General features: G+C 46.8%; 1 protein-coding gene across 4 annotated transcripts in view; it reads right to left on the reverse strand.

The window, feature by feature from the left end:
* The window catches only part of CRACR2A (calcium release activated channel regulator 2A), a 131,906-nt gene that overhangs the window by 40,108 nt on the left and 70,476 nt on the right, over positions 1-21,322 (reverse strand). For all 4 annotated transcript variants that reach the window (XM_054577947.1, XM_054577948.1, XM_054577949.1 and 1 more), the window contains 3 exons: positions 20,144-20,327; positions 15,858-16,004; positions 2,125-2,215 (listed from right to left, as the gene is read on the reverse strand). In XM_054577947.1, the coding sequence (XP_054433922.1) occupies positions 2,125-2,215; positions 15,858-16,004; positions 20,144-20,327 (422 nt within the window). The remainder of the gene's footprint in view (positions 1-2,124; positions 2,216-15,857; positions 16,005-20,143; positions 20,328-21,322) is intronic.

Below are 21,322 nucleotides of genomic sequence, written 5' to 3' on the forward strand. Positions count from 1 at the left end.
TCCAGAATCCCTGTGCCCGTGCCGCCATCCCCACGGAGTGTCTTACTGCCCCTGCCAGTGCAGAGCTTTGAGAGGTCTGTTACCCTGGAGCTGGAGTGTACAAGTGACTAGTATTTCCCTCGTGGTCAAACAAACTGCTAAACATAGAGCCGGGGGGCCAGCTTTTTCCATGCTGTCATAAACTGTAACACCACTGTACTCACACTGTGGTCAGGCAAAAGCCTGTGTATCCAAAGGCTTAGTAGCATGGCAAAACACATTCTAACAGTTTCCATGTTAACGCAAAACGCATAAATCTGAGCACTGAGCCTGATAGGCGGTTGGCACTGAGAAGGGAGAAGAGAGATCAGAAGCGGGTAGGCAGGTGAAACAGCAGCATGGTCAGGCTGCCTTCTATGATACTAGTTAGTCCTTGGATTTTTTCCTCCACCGTCTTCCCACTCCCAGTCCCCATGTGCGGGCCCACCTTTTGTTTCTGGAAGCATGCCCCTTTCTTTAACCAGGACCTTTGGCCTGCTATCACAGCCCAGGCACACGAGGCAAATGCCCCAGAGCTCAGCACCTCTGTGCAGTAAGTCATTTGGGATAAAGGAAGTGGCTCTCCCACTGCAGGGGCAAAAAGGCTGCTGCTCTCAGAAGACTATTTTAGAGTCAGCTAAGTGAAGAATTGTGAGTTCTGTCTGCCATAGACTCATTCACTATGCTGAGGATTGGGGGCAGCCAGAATGTTTTAAAGCTCTAAAAAACAACAGAGGAGAGATCTGGAAATACTGACAAGTCTCCAGAGGGCTCTAGTTGGAGAACATGACTGGCTGTTCCTGGAAAGCATCCAGGCTCCCTCTCCCTTTGAATGACATCAGTGATAATAAATGAAGCTGTGGTGTGGATCATCAAAGCAGCATACAATTTAAAAAAATGGTTCGAACCAACCTGCATTAAGTGGGAGAAAAGAGGCTGTGAAAATAGTCCAGGCTCAGTGCTGAGCGGCCGCGAATGATGTGGTCTCTATGTTGTGTCCCCCCAAATTTTATGTTGTCATCTAATCCCCAAGGTGATGGTATTAAAAGGTGGGGCCGTTGGGAGGTGATTAGTGCCCTTATAAAAGAGGCCCTGGAGAGCTTGCTTGCCCCTCCTGCCACGGGAGGGCACAGAGAGTGGTTGGCCATCTGCAACCAGAACAGGGCTCTCACCGGAATCTGAGCGTGCTCGCACCCTGATCTCGGGCTCCCAGCCTCCAGAATGGTGAGGAATACGTGTTCGTTGTTTGTAAGCCAACCAGTTTATGGTATTTTTGTAATAGCAGCCCAAACTAAGATAGGAAGCCACTGTTCAAGATCAAAGACTTTTCTGCTGAGAACCCACCAGGCAGATAATCCAAAAATGGATAATAGTTTCCTGTGGTTTTGTTTATGAACGTGGATATGCTTAGCTTAGCTTGGAAAAGGTGATGATTTTGCCAGTTCTGACCTCCCAAGACAAACACCAGCGCTTGGTAAGAGGCTAAGTGCCAGACTAGGACTAGAAAATATGAGTTTTAAATTTCCTCCCATGGTGTTTGAGAAAGGTGAAATTTGATTTGTCTTGGGTATTAAATTTCCTAGGTGTCTAAGGGGAAAGGGTGGGATGTACAGGCCCTCAGGACAGTCCCCTAAGGGGAGCTGCTCTGCATAGACTGGAATGGGCTGGCGCCTTGGGTGGGCCTGCCACATGGGTCTAGAGACCAGCCAAAGTCAGACCCAGTCCTCAGGCTGCTTTAACTGGTAAAGCCTGCGCCTTCATCTTTCATTCATCTATTTGTTCACTTGTTCATTCATTCATTGATTAAACATAGTCTTGAGCCATGGTCAAGGTGGTGAGGATACATTAGTAAGTAAAAGTCAAAGATCCCTGCTTTTGTGGAGCTTACATGTTAGTAGGAGGAGACAGACTACGATCGATAAATATAAATAAGTACATTATATGCCATGTCTGAAGGTGACAAATGCCTTGAAATAAATAAATCAAGCAGAGAAAGAGGGAATCAGCAGTGCCATGGGTGAGGTACTGCCATCCTAATGGGGGAGGCAGTCAGAGTAGCTGAGACCGACCTGGCCCACAGAGCCAAGCCCGGGAGGGGACTCTTACTTTCAGGAGAAACCGTTCCTTCTCACTTTTGATTTGCTGTTCCATCTCCTCATAGAGATGCTGGATTTCTTCGTCATAAGCAGCTATCTTCCTGCAGAGATGGCAAAAGGAGAGTCTGAGGATGTCTACCCTGAAATTCCCTTATCCCACAGAAGCAAGTCCTGGGCACCAAAACCCCACCCGGAGATGCAGGTGGTGGGGTGACACTGTGCAGGTCAGGTCAGTCAGAGCCGCAGGATCAGTTCCTCAGGGTCCAGGCCCGCAGAGGCCAGCAGGACCCTCTCCTCCTCCTGTCTCCTGGCCCACACTCATGGCCAGGCTCATGCCCCGCCGTGAGGCCTCCCTGGCGCCGTCTTCCTTTACTCCATTTTATTTCAATACCAAGGCGCCCGGCCTCTGCCACTCTCGCTCTCCCTGACCCTGCCTGGCCCCTTCCTGCCCGCTGACCCCTCTGCTTGTAGACGGCTTAAAGTTGTGTGCATTTCTTTCCTGTTTGTTTTTTTTGTTCTATATCATTCTCATTTTGGATGTGTTCTTTCCACCTGGCTACATCAGCACTGTCTGAACCGCACTGCTGGAGGGCTCTCCGAAAATTGTGCGCTGAAGTCTGTGTGATACTCATCTCTCATGAGACTTGAAAGGATCGCATGGCCATGACAGCCACCACCCCTGAACCCCCTGCAAAGGAAGGGGCCCCACATGTCCGAGTGCCCATGCCCTCTGGGCCCGGGCCCAGAGGCACACACTATGAGACAGGGAGGCTGGTTACAGCCTGCAGTTACAATGAGATGACCTCATCCCCACTCTCAGCATCCTCTCCCCATTGGGGAGAGCCCCACAAAACAGGAGGGACGTGCATGGGTACTGGGCTCCTACGCAGAGTGAAGGCAAAAGCAGCAGTGGGGACAAGGTTTGCAGGCATCCTGGGGTTGTTCCTCCTTCTCTCCCAGTGATACCTGCTGACACTTCCAATTCAAACAGGAATGATCAGGTATTAACAATTGAACTGAGATTGGAAGGTATCACACAGAGCACTAACATTCCCAAAAGAGTGCATTTTTGTACCTGTTCTCTGACCTGCAGTGAAAGGTGGCCTCTCTGCCCTCTTTCTGTTCTATTAATGAAACTCCAGGCTCCAGTGAACAGGCTGAGGTCATGGCTCCTAAGGCCTGTTCTGAGCATGTAATACACACATCCTGCAAATTTTGGCACTTGCCATTCTAAACTCAAATGGTGGCAAGCCCCAAGCCCCCTCTGCCTTTGATTCAAGTGAGGATACTTTGCAACAATTGAGGAAAAAGCTCTGGTGCTCAGTTCTAAGAGGTACTGGGGAGATTTTTGAAGGAAACATCAAGGATGGGAATGTATTTATTCCCCTGAACTTTCCATGATGTTAACCCCTATCTCCCTAGGTCCACTTGGGACTGTAATCCAGTGCCAGCTGTCCCTATAGCCCAAGACTGTGCCACAGCCCACTTGCTGCCCCTTCCTCACTTGCTCCCTGTCGGGGAACATTCATAGCACAGGCACAGACTGAGCGATGACTGAGGAGTCATAGTGATTGGCATCTTTCCAATTCTACAGAAACCACAAAACTGACTCAGACAAAGGACCTGGTACAAGTCTCCAGGGTCAAGGTCACTCGTATCAGAGCATCAACCTTTCCTTTCTTAGCTGTACCTTCCAGACTAGAAACCTGATTTTAAGTGTGGCAATGGCCCCAGGATGTGCTCACCAAAATGTGACAGCTCTCCAAGGCTTCCACAAGCTGGGTCCCTGTGTTTACCATTGTGTTTGACATCCTGGATGTAACAAACATCTTTTTGGCTAAGAGTAAGAAAACTGTTCTTGGTAAATGACAGATGTTTCATATTGTTGCTTTTGTTCTTAGCCATCTCATAACAATTACAAGAACATCTTAGAGAGAAATAAGGAGCAAAATCACCTTCTGTTAAATAGGAACATCTCAGGGACAGAAATGAATACAGTTCAAAAGAACTTTCAGAAAGAAGAATGGTCTTTCTCTTGGTCCTTGGAATTATATTTCTGTGTTTGAAGAAATTCAGATGCTAGATGGCAAATGGTGTCAAAGAAAACTTAAGACAGCAATTTCATCTATATAAATACTGGAGAACTAATAAAGTGAAATGAGAGGAACTAAAGAATTGATTTGGCTCTGTTAAAGCAATACTAATTACAGTCATTCATATAAGCTGTTTACATTTATGCCTAAAAATCATGCAAAGCAGTAATTCTATACTATCATTAAATGTGTTACATGAACTTTGCTCTAAGCTGTATTTGATTAAATTAATAAACATTTTCTGTGCTCACATGTCACTTTGCTAGTCATGAAGTAATTTTGGAAACTGCTAAAAACAACAACAACAAAAACAAATGTCAGGAAGGCAGTTATAGCCTCTGAAAGGTGTGTATTCCCAGCCCTCACTCACAAGGACTGGCCCACTGCAAAGAAGCCCTGGGAGCACAACTAGGCAGAAGTGGTCCTGGGCCCAACCAGACTCGTACACAGAACCAAGCCATTGGAAATGCGTTGGAATCAAGCTGGCCTCCTGGGAGACTGCCCAGGCCAGAATGACTTTCGAGCCCTGACATATGACCACGTGGATCAGACACAGGAGCTACCAGCTCAGGAGCCGGAGCCCTGGGAGCTGAACCTAGAGCCAGCTCATTTCCTCTGTGTGACCTCGGGCAAGTGCTGTGACCTTAGATCCCAGGGTAGCACCTGCCCTGTGTTCCTCTCAGCACTGTCATGATGAATGACAAACAAGAGAGCACACATGGAAAGCACTTGAAATACAAAGCTCTGTATAAATGTAGGGATTATATATTGTGGTAATTATTAATATTATCAAGGGCTGTGGAGGGCAAGGATCAGCATTCCCCCAGGGGAGGAGGGTCTTAGTTTCAAGGATAAAAGGGCTGCTGGGTTTGGAAAGGGTCAGAGGCAATCAGGAAGATGAGGAACAGAAAGCTTAGTCAATAAAAACTGCTGTCAGACCAATGTGTTAAAGGCAAGGCTGTGCAAGAGCAGGAATCTGTGTCTGCAGGAAGCTGGGAGAGACACTCTGAAAAGATCTGTGCATAGCTGGGCATACCGTCTTGTCATCAAAGGAAAAAGGCAACCAATTACATCTCCTTATAATACACATTTTGTTGCCACCATGTCTAAAACCACTCTTACTGCCTGATGCACACATAGACTTTCAATTCTCCATGAGGATTTCCCTATCTATTCCAACCCTCACTGACGCCCTTCTCTGAACTCTTAGGACACCATATGTCTTTATTTGACATTTAATTTTAAGTCCTGAACATTTGGGTTTATGCTGTCTCAACAAGGTTATAAATGGCCAGACATTTATGCCACCCACAGGCGCTGTGTTCAAAATGTTAATAGTTAAGATTCTGGATACCAAACTCAGAAGATTTTGCACCATCTTGGGGAACACCAGATTCCAGGGGAACTGAAGAATTTCAGAGTTCGAAGGAATCCTACCACCTATTTTCCTAGTGTTAAAATCCTGGCCACAAAAGCCCCATCAAGAATTTACCCAAACTAGGTTAGAATGCCTCCAGTGGTTGGACACTTGCTGGATCTCTAAGCAACTCTTTCATCTTTGGAATATTCTGACTAACAGAAATGTGTTTTTCAATGACCAAATCTCTCCTCTCCATAAAAACCTTTCATACATTTGAAATAGCATTAAGACTTCAAGGAGTAGCCCTGGGTTCAGGCTATGCCTCTCTACTTCCTCTAACCATGTCTCACAGGAAGGTTTGCTTTGTTTCGTTTTGTAAGTCCCCTTACCATTCCCGTTACTCCTCTCAAAATGGGCTCTCATTTAGCTTCCTCAGGTCATAGAGCCCCAAACCCAGTGTCCTGTGTATGAAGTTTGATCGGTGCAGGTTAGAGCAGGACTATTGCCTCTTATTCTAGATGCGGCATAGCTATTCATGCAACCTAACATCACATGATTTTTCTTGGCAGCCACATCATAGCTGATGAATGCTGAACCCATTTGTCAACTGAATACACTAAACTTTATGGCTCTGTGGTTGTTTTTGTTTTTAAATGGTGCTACTGAATCTTATCTCTCCCACTTTGTGCTTTTACCTTTGGCTTTTGGATTTTGGCAAGATCTCAAATGTAATTCTGTTAGATTTCATGCTTGTTAGATTCAGTCCATCTTTCCAGCCTGTCACTGTCTTAAATGGATCCCAACTGGTTGTTCAGTGCACTCAATGACCTTCCGGGTTTTGTTGATATTTTAAATTTTCAATCATAATGTAAGCTAAATAATCTATAATGTTGGTTTTGATTATTTTAATTATCTGAGTTATTAAAAAGAATGTTTTTAAAAATAATACAAACCACCCTGGCTGGTATGGCTCAGTTGGTTGGAGCATTGTCCAGTAACTAAAAAGTTGTGGATTTGATTCCTGGTCAGGGCATGGGTTTGATCCCCAGTTTGGGTGCATAATCCCCAGTCCAGGCACATTTCTTTAGAAAATTAAAATTAAAAAAATATACAAACTATTGGCTTCCAGTTTTATTGTATTACAATAAGAGAATATAGTGGTTAGGTATTTACTTTTTAGAGTCTACTAATCTTTCCTTTGTAACCAAAAATGCTATCAATTTTATGTAAGTTCTATAAGAAGAATATGGATTTTATTGTAGGGCCTACATTCTATATTCATCTCTTAAATTAAGCCTGCTGGTTGATGGTTTCAAATACTGTATATATTTAATGTACTTTTTGCCTGACTAATGTGCCAGATTTGAGATGTTTGTTAATGTCTTCTAAACTTCTTCTTAAATTTTGTCTTTATCAGATTTCCTTTGCTTTTCTAAAAGTTTATCAGGTTTCTTCTGTTTTTCTAAAAGTTTCTAAAATATTGCCTTATATATTTTGCTGCTATGTTGTTTGGTGCATTAAGGTTTACTTCTGTCATGTCTTCTTCATAGATGAAACTTTATACTACAAAATGTCCTCCCTTATCTCCCTTTATGTATGCCATTGATGAAACTGTTGAATAAGGACAATAATCTATTATAGAGTGCTCTGAACAATTAATTAATAAATGTGGGCATTAATATTAAATCTGCCTTCTATTAGCCATTCTCAAACATCACCTCCCTCATTTTAGGGCAGTGTTTAATTATTTCATTGTCTGCTGTCTATGCCCAGTTATTTTGAGCTATAAGTAGAGGAGGAGAGAGAAAAGAAATAAATGAAAGGAAAAAAGAAGGAAAGAGTCAAGAGTTCTCAGGGGGACAGAGGGACAAATGAATGATGAGCCAGCCAGAGTAAATAATAGTCATGAGCACTAATATTTATCCTCTCCTTTCACTATGATGTCTAGATGGCTCCTCTAGCATATTCCAGGGGTGTTTAGGTCATAAGCCCTCTCCTGACAGCTTTGGTTGGCTCAGAGTTCATTGCACTAAGAGTTAAAAAGCATAAGTTCAAATCCTGGTTCTGGCATTCATCAGCTTTGGGGCCTTGGAAAAATCACAATATCAAAGTGAGCCTGAGGTCATCTGTATCTGAAAAAATCAGATGGCAATACGTACTTTAGAAAAGGGTTATGAGAATTAAGTAAGAATATGCATGTGGAAATGTCTAATATAAAGGGTGGCAGATAGACTGCATTTAATCAGTTCTAATCAAATGAGTTCTCTGACTCTGCAGAGACCTTTGGACCCCATTTTGAGAGTTGCTACTCTACAGATTTCAGCCAAGGAGCAAGGGGGAGCTGCAGGGGAATCATGCAGCAGCTTGGTATATGTGGAATGAAGATGTGTGCGGGAGCGGGGAGGCATCAGGAAGCAGAAGACATGGGGAAGGACACGCGCTGGGGTGGATCAGGAGAGAAGAGTAAATGTGGAAAGAGATCTTTAAAAAGTTGGTAATTATATTATATTAAATTAAGCCCTTCATAAAGCAACAGTCTGGATAAAATAATTTAGACTTATGGAATGGTCTCTGCACATTAGGAATGTAGCCCCTACAAATGCCAAGTCCAATGCTAAAGTGGCACGGAGGAAAGAAACAGGCAGGAGGCTAAGTGGGCTCCACCACACAGCCTTGCTGGGCTCCAGCTGACAGTGATTCTGTGACCACAGCACCCCAACTGGACAGAAGTAGAGGAAGCTGCCTGCTCTGGTGGAGGGGAGGATGGCAGAGTTGTCTGGGGAAAAGTTTAAAAAATCTGAGTCCAGGAAATGGAAATTTTCAACAGTGAGGGGAAGGAGCAACAATTATGCACTGAGGATACCATGTGGGCAGGAAGGGATATGAAAGAATGGGCCCTAATGAAGGCCGGGACACAAGCTCAGGTCCAACTTAAACAATGAAATGTCACCCAGGGAGTCTGACTGTGGCAGACACCCCTTCCCCCCCACCCCCCCGCAAAGGAGGAGCATGAGTGCATGTGTTTGCATGTGTGTGTGCGTGCATGCACATGTGGTAGTGGAGATCAAAGGATCAGATATGTGGGAAGGAGGTAAGGTAGGGAAATAGTGATCCTCATGGAATCAAGGCTTAGGTTCTGCTTCCTTTTACAGATTAATTTACAGGGAACTAACTAGAAGGTAAGATGTAGTTAGCAATAACCTATCCTGCCAGCCTCCCGTGGAGGCTGTGAAAATTAATTAACCTTCACAAAGTGCTTTGTACACACTGAGAGTTAAGGTACCAAGTAGAGTAAAATATTAATACTCAGCACCGCTGGAGTTCCAGCTAATAACACACAAGCCAATACCTTCCTGTTCTAGAATATTACTTGGTCAAAATATTTCTTTTCCTGCTCCCTCTCTCCTTTGCCTTCACTTAGGAGCAAAATCCGTATGGATTTCAAAGGGTCTCAAAAAGTTATCTGGTTCATCTTCCAGGTTCTAGGTTCTAGGCAGGGGTGTGCTAAAATCATGACAGGAAAATAGTACCTTCTCTTTCCCCTAAACGAAGGTGTAGTCTTGACCTTAGAACAAATGACACTTCTCTACATTTTAGATAAATTTCAGAGGCTGGAGCTCAAGGCAGAGCTTCAGAAATGGCCACTGGCCCTGGAGAGTAATCTTCCTCATTTCAGGCGCTTCTGTGCACATGGGCAATACATGTTCCAGATCACTGTCTTCTGGTTTGCAAAGTCTGGTGAAAAGCAGATGCAAAGGAGGAAAACCTCCTCCCCTCCCCATCCCAGACTGTGAGCTTAAAAAGCTCATGTAACCCCCCTCTTTTGCTTTGCATGTGAAGAAAATGAGGTTAAAACAGTGAAGCAACCAGCCTGTAGTCACTGAGCTTCCCCGGGTCACAGCGGCGGGGAGAACCCAGGCCTCAACTCCCAGTCCCATGTTCCACCCACAGCAGCACACTGTCTGCCCAAGCATTCCAAGTTTTAAAACTAACAACTCCCTACATTCGCATTCAGGATTGCTAACAATCCAGATTTCATCCAGAGCTTGTCACTTGTGGAATGAGCAGAAACTGGAGCAGGAGTAGGGCCGACTGAACCGCACTACGGGGATAGGGAGGGCCGAGGCCAGGGCCGAGGCCTGCCTCCGGGTCTCACATCTTCCCCACACGCTCCGATTCCAGAGTGAAGACTCGGAACTGGAAAAGTCTCAGGGAGCCTGCTATTTGCTGGAGAAGAAAATGGAAGCAAGTTCAGCCTCAGCCAGTTTTGTCGCTGAGAGGAGAATGGTGAGGGATTCAGACTCGCCACTGCCCCCTGCCACCTTCTTCAGGCAGCTGCAGTCTCCGGGCAGCAAGGGAAAGTGCTGACTAGAAAATTCTTATTTACAGTTTTCTTGTTCCCGTGAAAACAGTCTCTCTTGGACTCTCTAATGGTATGTCTGTCTCTGTCTCTCACACGCGCACATGCACACACGATTAGAGTAAAGCTTAATAAAAGGAAAACAAGAGTTTGTAGAAAATTCTGCAAAGGTTGTGAAACTACCAATTGAATTTTCAAGATGGATGGTTTCTCCCTAATTAGGTTCTGCTGTCCTTTATAAACCAACTTTGCAGCTTTATCCCATCCTATAAGGCAAACCATTTTTCATTATCGGGATTTACAAATGATGCCCACGGAGCACACAGAGCGCCAACAGTTCTCACCTTTGCACTTCCTCTCAGGGCCATGCGGACTGTGCGCTGCTGCCTCAGATAATAATGCACCAATAAGACACAGGTGCCTAATTAAGCCATAGCCTCATCTCTTCAAGGCCTCACAGAGAACTTATCTTTACTCCCAGAACTGGAGTAAAATTACAGACTGGACAGGCACCCCAGGTATACCTTCTGGAGGCTAATACATTCTGGAAGGATAAGTTAGAGCTACATTTCTCAAAATGTAGTCTGTGGCCTACCTGCATCGGGGCCACTGGGGGAGCGGGGTACTAAGATGCACATTCCTGGACCCCTCTCCAAGACACACAGATTTAGCTGGGGGAGGGGTCTAGGAATCTACCTTTTAATCAAGATTCTCTGGTCATTCTGAAGCAAGTTAAGTGTTCAAGAACCATGCAGCTAAGGTTCTTCGCAGGTGGTCCCGAGGACCACCTGACATATACATGATGCTTTATTTGCTGCCCTACCTGGAGGCAAGGCCAAGGAAGTGAAGACCCCACTGCTCCAAAAACTATCATGTCCCTGAAGCTCCACATCACAGAACATCAACTCTCAGGCTTATGTCAGGGTACCGGCTATCGGTCGGGGCTGCCTGCCCCACTGTGAGACATATCCTCTCCTGGCCTGGACATGGTCCAGAGCCCAGAGAAGTCACTCTAGACTGACAGAGCCTGGACAGTGGCTGGGCAGAGGCTGCAAGGTGAGGGCCAGCACACTCCCAAGGAACCACCTGAGGCCCGATTCACTTGCACAAGAAAAGACTGTGCAGATGAGGAGAAACTGATTCCAGTGAAGGCGGGGAGTGTTGCTAAGCTTATTAAGGCCAAGAATGATCCACTGATGATGGGGAACAGGCAGCCTGAATGGCATCCTCAGGCTATGGAGCTACAGGGAACTGAGCCTGGGAGGGCAGAGCATAGCCCGTGGTCAGATTCTGATCTAAAAAGCCTTTTTTCCCAAAACTCAAAGAGCCTCTCCAGACACAGCTAATTCATCCTTACTCCTAGCCTGGGGGTTAGATCCTGATAAGGAACCCAATCAGGTCAACTACCCAGCAGATTCCAACTCTGGTCAAGAGCCAGAAGTCCTCAGAATATTCTATAGACGCAGACTTTTTGGGTCCCCAGCCTAGGCCAAGATAATTAGGTTCTCCTGGGGTGGAGCCTTGGCACCCCTCAGCAACTCTGGCGAAAAGCCCAAATCTACTGCTGCCTCCAGACAGTATCGTGCCACCTCCAGAGAAGGTAAAGGTACCGAGGAAGGTGCTTTCCATGGCAGAGAAATCCCCAATCCTGGCAGCCAGAAGTTCTTCTTTAGTCTAAACTAATCTCCTCACACTCAAACACAAAGTTCTCTGAGTCCCTTCAATGGACGCAGAGGAGAACGGTACAGGGACAATCGAACCCCACTTCCTTGGAGAGAAGCAGAGGCACAGATGGAGCAAACCTCCACCTGGAAGTTCAGCAGAGGAACTGGGCTTTAGTCCAAGGTGTCTGCATTTGACGTTGTTCCCCACCTCACCCCGCAGGACTGGCTACTTCCTAGTGAACATGCAATAGAGTCAAACATTGTACCCAGGTTTTCGACTCAAATCTGAGATTTCCTCAACCTCTGCCCCAAAGGACAAGGGGCTGGGAGACTGAATGCTCCTATGCTTGCTTCTTTCCCTATTCCCAAAATGCAGGTTAAAAAAAAAAAATCCATGGAAGTAACAGAAGGAGGGCCCCAGGTTATTTCTGACAGTGCTCCAGAGGTCGGGTCTCCTGACATCAGCTTTTAAGAGCTTCCCCCAAGCACTCAGCTTAGCTGCATCCTCCTTCCTCCCAGAACCTGGAGGCAAACCTGAAGAGGAAGCTGGGGGGCCTGTTTCACCCCCCTACAGTAAGACTGTAGCCCTGAGACACATGGCCCAGCCTGGGGAGCTGGGACAGGAAGTCCGAGTCCTGCTTTACCTGGTTGAGGCCAGATTTCCCCCCAAGGTCAGTCCCATCTCCTCTGGGCCCAGTGGGAGAAAGAAATGAGTTGTGTGATTTGGAAAAGGAGAAGGAGGCAGGGGCCGCTGCTGCCAATGGCAACGCTGTCTAGTGTTTCACCAGCATGGGAATTTTCTGGCCGGCTTTGTGGCAGAATTTTTATGGGAATAAGCTCTGCCTCATCAGTGTGATCATAAACTCTTCAGTGACAGGAGCTCTATGTTCTATTTGCTTAACTTAGAGCCTGGCACGGAATAAGTGCTCATTAAATGAGGGCGACTAGAAACACGTGGATAGTATCCCTGGTGCCTGGCCCTGCGCTGGATATACAGAGGCAGCAAACCTGGGCTCTCATCACCATCTCCGGGCCAGGTGCGCATTTCCCTGGCGGGACTGAAGTGTTATTCCCTGCACTGAAAGCAGCTGTGGAAGAGGCTGGGCGATGCTCTGACTTCTCAGGATTCCCCAACTCCAGCCTGAATCAGGCCATTCTCCAGAGCTTCCTTTCTCCCTTCACAAATGCCTGGCTACGGCCCTCCCGCAGACAAGCCCAAACTCCCCAACTCATCTCCTAGAAGATGCCCCAGAATCACTTAACTTCACTCTGAGTCATTTGTAAAGAATCCCATTTAAGTGTTCTATACCCTACTGGGGGTTCTTGTTTCTTGTTTGACTTCTGGGCTCTAATAGCCCTTATAGACCATCTTGTCCAGGTATTACCCAGGAGTGGGATGTGACCAACCTTTTCTTTTCTACTTTTTTTGGTCTTGAAGAGAATAAAAGACTCTAATAGAAAATATCAAAGCATGTCATGTATAATAAGGGTGAGCACTATCTCACGAAACTTTGGTTTCAATTAAACGCACACGTAAGTGTGCGGAAGTTACAAAGTCATGTGCATTTCTTCTAGTGAGTCACAATTCCAAAAAGTGTGAAAACACCAATCCCATTTTCTCATGTTACCAATAAGGAAACTAATGCACAGAGAGGTAAAGCAAGTTGCCCAAACTCACACAGCTGGTCAGTGGCAGTGCCTAGGCAAGAACTCGGGTTTCTCCTGTTCTGCGGTAGTGCTCTGCTCACCACAGCATGCAGTTCTCTGGTTCTGCACCCAGAAAACACCCCTGGAATGGGACTGGCCAGAGGACTCAGTGAGTCCCCAGTCCCAGCAGAGCTCCCCAGACAGGAGTGGGCATTCATCGGCCGACTCCAGGGTGGGTATAGCTGGCAGGGACATCAACAGACGATGGGCATGAAGGGCTGAAACCTTTGGCTCAGCTAGTTTTGCACATGCAGCCAAGACTGACCCTGATACTCATCTCAAAACTTTTTCAGCAATCACTAAATTAGGGCTAAAGCACTAACAGAGGCCACTATAAGATAAATGTAAAGACCAAGAGGCTCTGTAGCAAGTCAGGAGGCCAGCGGAGCCACATCCTGCCGATGAGGTTCAGGCCATGGGCTGGGTCACTGCCTGCCCATTCAGACTGCAGTTCCCCTCACCTCCTCAGAGAACAAGAGTACCTGACTTTCGCTGTGGCTCCCGGGGAGATCAACATTATGGTCAGAGGAGAAGGAGGGTCAGAAACTAATCCAGCCCCATCACTTTACAGGTGGCAAAATCAAGACTCGGACAGGCCCAGACACTTGAGCAAGGTCACAGAGCTAGCTGGATGGAGAGCCACATGCGACTCCGCCCCAGAGATCCTGATTCCCAGCCTTCCACTTCTCAAATCCATACTCAAAGAACCTGGGCATCTGGTTAAAATGCCAATTCAGTGAGACTGGGACAGGGCCTGAGAGTCTGCATTCCTAAGAAATTTCCAGGGGATGCCAGTGCTGCTCATGGACCACACTTTGAGTAGCAAGGTTCTCCACCAGGCTGCCTGAAAGGGTCAAGAAATACTTACACTTCACTTCTGATTCTATCTTTCCACTTCAATCTGGCAAATCTTCTAAGACTGACAAACATTTAAAACAGTAAGTATTATTATTTTAACATTCATAGAGTACTTTTGTGTCTCAATTATTCCAAATGCTTACATGTATTATCACATTTAATCCTCAGACTCTGAGATGGATGCTGTTATTGTTCCAATTTCACAGATAAGGAAGCTGAGGCTCAGAGAGGTTAAGTAACTTGGCCTAAGTCATAAAGCTAGTAAGGGACAGAACCAATATTCAAACTTGGATCTGTCTGGCTCATGGATTAGTCAGCTATAGACTATATGAAAACATAACCTGAACTACTCCTTTTTCTGAGCCTTGGGGGCCTCTCCCCAGAAGGCTCCTCACATTGCTCTAGCCAAATCATGTTCCTTCCGGCACTACTTGGTCACAACTTTCTCATAACTCAGGGTCCTAAAGGCCCTGTTTTCCAGACCTGTATGTACCTGGTGGACATCAACTAGTTACCTTTAGAGTTAATGGAGGGGAGGCACAGGTGCAAAGGAGCTCAGGGTAATGTGTGGATAGCTGACTTACACAGAAAGACCCATGGCGAGCTCTCCAAATTAGGGGCTTGTGTGCATCCACCAAGCCTGTGTCCGCACAGACTCTGAAAGCTTACCCCAGAAGGTGGTGCTTGGTTCCAGGAAGCTCCGTGGGGAAGTATCTGCATGGAGGGGTGTGTGGTCTGTGTTGGAATCACTGAGGATTCCTATGGAATATGAGCATATCTCCAGATGGCGACAAGAGTGTGTGGCTGAGGCATGGGGCAGGGCCACCTCGGCATGTTTCCCAGCTCTACCCAAACTCAGCCTGGCACTTTGGCCACGTGTTCAGGATTACGCATCCTCCTTAGTTATACCATGTTTCACTGCCCAGGAGCTCACTGCTGTAATATACATTCAGCAGCTCTGGACAAGGACAGGGCCCCCATGGCACATTCATTCCCTTCCCTCAGGCAAACGGGCATCACCAGGTCTGCATCTGTGGCCCACAGATGCCAGGCTGACTCCCATTTGATTCCTAAGCAGCCATTTCAGGTGCTGATGTTCACCTGGCCTGGTCCTGCTTCCTCCAGGCACAGGAGGAACCCTAGAAATCACCAGTTCTCTTTAGAAGCCCTGGGGGCAAAGCAGGCGAGGGATGAGACCATGATGGCAGAGAGTGACCAGGAAAGGGGAAATTCAGTGAACCGAGGGTCAGCCCAGAGGTGGGGCAGGCAAGGCCCAGTATGCTGGAACCCTCCTGTCCAGGGGCAGGGGGAGTGGTTTTCCAACTGGTCTCAGGTGCCAGGCTGTCTCCCTCTGAATCTTGGCTCTGCCATTTACAAGCTATGTATTCGGGGGCTTGTAACTTAATCTTTCAGTCCCTTGATTTCCTCATCTGTAATGTGGATAATAATAAATCCAAATGAACTAGTATGTATAAAGTATTTAGAACAGTGCCTAGCATATGGCAAGGGCCTAATAAAAGTGAACAGGGGCTTAAACACACATATGTACACACACACACACACACACACACACACATTCACACACATATACATTATGACAGCTATAGGGCCAGCCCCCACTCTGGCATGACAGAATGTAAGAGAAAACGCCCTTCACATTCCTGCTTTTCACAGATGTGCAGAGCAGCTCTGTGTACCTACTTTCTCAGGGCACACTCTAGTTCGTTCTTCTCCTCGTGGGCTTCTTGGAGCTGAGAGAAGATTCTGGTCAGGAAATCCTCAAAGTTGGACAGTAAGTGAGGCTCATCCTTCTTCAGCTGCAGCCAGAGTTGCTTGACATCACTTTCGCTGCAAGAAGAAAAGGGCCATTATTGGAGGAGTGTGGAAATGAGGCTTTAGGGGAACACAAAAGTCCCCAGATGTGAAACAGACAGTCAGAAACAACATTGTCATTATTATAATGATAACAAGGCTAAGATTGACTGAGTGCTTGCTGTGTGCATATTAACTCATTTTATCTCACAGTAACCTCTGAAGCAGGTGTTGCCACCATCCATTTAGAGATGAAGAAGTAGATGAGGAGAGTTGAGGAGAGGAGAGGAGAGGAGAGGAGAGGAGAGGAGAGGAGAGGAGAGGAGAGGTTAGCCTGTGAGCTGTCTCAGACCACTCAGTGGTACACGATGGAGCTGAGAGGCAAACTCGGGGCTGCCTGGTTCCTGCATTGGCCCCCTTGTCTGCCTCACCTGGCTGCTTCCACTAGCCTGTCTTTCGTGATGGATTGGTGGTGATGAGCATGCCCAGCCACGTGCTGGGCACATCTCAGATGCCTGGAAGAAGCGAGGAAGAAGGGGGACTGGTGCATGTGAGGACAAATGCTATGGAACTACAGGAGAGAGCTTGTCACCCTAGGAAGGAAGGTCCTCACAGCTGAGAGGGAAGAATGTGCCGTCTGATGGATGGCAGAAAGCATCTGTTACTGTGGGGAATGGAAGATAATAGGCGACACCCCACTGGGGCCTGGTAGCCACAGGAATGATGGACAGGTGAAAGGAAGTGGCAAGTCAGAAAGGTATGTGCACACACATGGAAAGACAAAGTCTGGAGAGACAGAGTAGGCAGAGAGACAAAGACATAGAGGGACATGGCCAGAAACCACCCCCACCCCAGAACAGGCACACTGGTCGTGTACGTGTGCATGCACACAGCCACAGAGACATCTAGGGTCACGCTGACCAGCAGGGAGGAATAGGGAGGTGGCATATACCATGGACCCTGCTTCCCTCTCTGGACAAACTCAGTAATATATAGCTGATGATCCCACTGAGCCAGAGAGCAAACTGATTTGCACCCCATTCAATTATAAAATCACTGATTTGAGGGTAGCTATGACCAGAAACCCCCAGGATAAAGAATAAAACCTTTGTGCTTGTATAACAAGCATCATATTTGAGAAACTTTCCTCAGAAGTGATATTTGATAATACCATGTTAGCAACGAGCCTTGAACATAGATATTACTCTAGAGAAGAGGCCTACAGAGAAATAGATCTACCTCTGGTTACTTGTCATCTATCCAATCGTCCCTCCCTCCCACCTTCCTTCCTTCCCTTGCTCTGTCTCATCCAAACAACCACCAGCTCATCTAGATCACTCACCCATCCACCCATTCATCCATCATCCATTTATCTATCCATCCACCCAACTTCCTATCAAGTTTTTATTATCTGTTGAAAACTTAGCATTGCTCTGGATGACATTAGGGAATCTGGGACACAAACAAAAGGGAGGTAAGCAGCCTCCCTGTTGCCCATAATGAGTTCCAATTTCCCCACACAGAACATGTTGTGGCTGTCCACTTTATTATCCAAGCACAATGGAGATGGCGCAAAAGTTTCAGAGATAAAAGGTCTCAGGGAGACACTCCAACAGCCTCCTGTCACTGTGATAGTTTGCTCCCCTCATGAAGTAAATGCATTATAAAAATCAAGATCCATCTTGCTGGCCTGGGTCTGTCTTTTCACATCTGCCAAGTTTCTAATGGAGCCTGGCAGAACCACCAATTGTGCTAGAGCCTCCAGTGAGATTTGCAGATCCATCTGACCCTCTTCCAAAGCTCTTTGAACCACTTAGTCATGGCCATGTCACCTCCCCCAGATTTCTGGAGAAGAGACAAGTCTTTCAACCCTTGATTGAAAAAAAAAAAAAGCCAGACCCATAAGTAGCAAAATCACTCAGCGAATCAGACCATCAAAAAATGTTGGGAGTCCAGATGTCCAGAATATACTCAGGACACTCCACTAGGAAAGATATAGGAGTACAAAGCTAGAAGAGATTTGAGAGGTCAATGTCTCCCCCTGCTTCTGGGACAACACACACACCATCCTGGTGAGTGAAGTCTTAAAGTCTCCTCTATTTCTTTATCCAGAGTCCCATGGTCATGAGGTCATGACCCTCATGCTGCAACTTGAGCGCATTTCCTTCTTGTTCAACTTTAATGAGGATGGAAACTGCTGGTCAGCATCTTCTGTGTGTCATTTTTTTTGTAGCCCATTCTTGAAACCTTCCCCAGAGACTTCTCTTCTCTGGGGTATCTCATGTTGACTCATTTCTGCCTTTGACATAAGTCCCCAGAGTGACACCTGGTTAACTCTGACTTGAGAGCCCTGCCAGGAACGTGGCTCTTCTAGAAGTGACGAAGATAGACAGGTACCTGTCCTTCACTACAGTTCCGTGGCTTGCCCACACTGCCCTCTCATTCCCCCTCCTCCCGGAGGAGGCTTCACCAGGTCACTGGCAGTGGTCACTGAGCTCTTGTCTCTTGTCCTTGGAGAAGTTGAGTCAGGTGTCTGACTAATAAGATTCCCACCTACCTGCGCCCCCAGCACGCCCACCTGCCCCAATGCAGCTCTGCAGCTCTGCGCCTGCACCAATCCCTCTATGCCTGAGTAGAGCCGCTGCCGCTGCCACTGTCATTTCTTGTCCTGGCCAGAGCCTCCCACAGAGCTGTCTCAAGCCCTCCGCCTGTCCCATCCTTGCCTAGCACAGGCTTTTCCACGACTTTCTCAAGTCTGACACAGTCTATCAAATCATTTGCGTAGCCTGTCATTTGCTAAAAAATTCACAGAGCAACAGACACTTACTTTGCCCTGCATGTTGTTACAGTCACCTTCTCTCTTGCTTCCTCATTATCATCTTCCACCATAGGGTCTCCTCTTCCTAAGCTCAGGTCACATCAGCTGCCATCATTAGGCCATTCCCATCTCTCATGAAACACACACCCAACCCAAGTCCTAGAGACCCAAAAACGGAAAGCCGAAAGGCAACAGAAAGCATGAGCTCTCCTCACTGAGCTACGGGTTGTGCTGATAATGAACTGCAGGAAATAAAGAGTGAGAGAGTGGGGAGAAAGGATGATAGGATAGAAAAAGTGGGCAGAACATAACCAGGCCACTGTCTGGATTCCGTTAGTGATACCATTATTTTATTTTATATTATTTGATTTGATTTGATTATTTTATATCATTTCACTTCATTCCACTTTAAATGTCAGGGCTCAGATTTATGTGTTTCTTTGTTCTGAAACATGTTTTGCAAAAAAAAAAAAAGGGGGGGGTGGCAACAGCATTATGGTCTTGTTTTTTTTTTTAAATAATCTTTACCTGAGGATATGTTTATTGCTTTTAGAGAGGGAGACAAAGAGAGAGAGAAACATCAATGGGCTGCTCCCCCACCCCACACGTACCCCAACTGGAGACTGAACCCTCAACCCAGGTATATGCCCTGACCTAGGATTGAACCCACAACCTTTTAGGTGCACAAGATGGTGCTCCAACCAACTGGGCCACCTGGCCGGGGCAGGGTATTATGTTTTGTTTGAAGTTTCAACCGCATAAAAATTTCAGCCAAGCTACTTATTATCCAAGTGGTGGGTTAGTAACACTGGTTAATTTCCTGCCCTGGCTTCCTGACAGGCTCGGTTTGGCTCAGGGATACGACATGCAGGCACTTCCGCAAAGGGTGCCTTTTCCTGAAGCATGCCATGGTGCCGTGGCCGGGAGGCACCACAGTGCCAGAGGCCCTGGTAGGCTCCAATGGAGGTGGCAATGCTAGTGAGCTGATGGTGAAGCCTTAGGCAAAACACTGAAAAACCCTCAAGTCCTGGCACAGCTCTCTAATGCATGAGCTCTCCTCACTGAGCCACGGAGTGTGCTGATAATGAACTGCAGGAAATGAAGAGAGTGGGAGAGTGGGGAGATAGGATGATTCGCATGCAAAAAGGGGGAAAAGCAGAGATGGGGACAGAGCCCCTAGGCGTGTCACACAGGCAGGCCATTGCAAATGGCAGGCTGTACGGAGCCAATCTCATAGCTGGCAGCACGGAGCCTGGAGCCCGGAACTCAGGGCTTAACACACATTAATGATTGAATGGAACAGAGAGCGGTTGCTCCCAGGCTGGGCTCCATCCCCCAAATCACTGCCATCACTTACTCTTCCAAAACATTTTGGGCTCCAAGTTTGTCCATCAGCATCTGAAACTGGGCTTCTTCATCCTCATCCATGTCACCCAGATCCTCTTCTGCTCTGGACTGATACACCTTCTCTTCCTGGAGTTGGGCCACCTGTTCACCTGCATCTCCCTGGCTTGGTTTGTTCTGGCTGAAGAAGAAGTGACCTGCGGGTTGCGTGGCACAAAGATCTGAATCAGGCAATACTCACTAGGAAGACCTTCGCTTTCTCAGTTGCTAGGAATCATGTGAGGCTCATCTGAGAGAAGAAAAGGGGAAACCCCCCATAGCAAAGGTCTTTGGATATCATGTTCTGGATTTTGTGTCTTTCCTGCTGCTAAAAGATTCTGCCAGAGATGCCAGAACCTGGGAAAGGCAGAATGTATGACAGGTTCTCTGGCACCTTGACAGTTCTCAATTCTTTAAAGTCTGGCTTAGAACACATCCATTCATTGATTTCTTCTATGAACAGTAAGACCTTTCTCTCCCCTGGCTGCCTACACTCCATGTTATCATCTAGTCATCCCTTCCACCAGCATCACTGTACTTCATATTCACAAGTTACTGTACAGCCTCATGTGCACTTTTTCCATACTCATACAGCCTAGAAATACAGCAATCTGTCTTGTCCTCCCTCCTAAGTCAATTACAAGCTTCTGAATTCAGGAAAGGCATCCAGTACTTCCCAGGAAACAATATGCCCCCTTGTATGAGCCAGAAATGTGATGAAGCTTGCCTGTTGATTTAGCTGATCAGTATCTGCTCTAATCAATATCAAATCAGTCTAATTTGAAGGCATAGCTGGGTTTTTGTCTTCTTCATGGATCTCCAATCTCCTTCCTCCTGGTTACCTTGAGAATGACCAGTCTGTTCAAACCCTCTAGAAATTCTTCTGATAGCTGCCACCCTCACCCTGTAAGACTCAACCAGACTTGGGCTCGAGTGAGTCATGCAGTCATCCCACTTTGTTGTCCTCTAGAATCAAGACAGAAAGGAAAGGCTGGAAATGTCACCTCAGCTCCCCCTTTTATGCCAGACCTTCTGCCAGAGCTTCCCTATATTCCTTTTGCCATTCCTGGGTGGCAGGGACGGTGTGGTGATCACCGAGAGAACAGTGGTATGAACAGCCAAGGAGGACATGTGAAAAAAAGGCCTCAAAGTC

Source organism: Pteronotus mesoamericanus, unplaced genomic scaffold (assembly GCF_021234165.1).
Source record: "Pteronotus mesoamericanus isolate MK-2021 breed Mesoamerican mustached bat unplaced genomic scaffold, CSHL_Meso_final contig_468, whole genome shotgun sequence".
Lineage (NCBI taxonomy): Eukaryota > Metazoa > Chordata > Mammalia > Chiroptera > Mormoopidae > Pteronotus > Pteronotus mesoamericanus.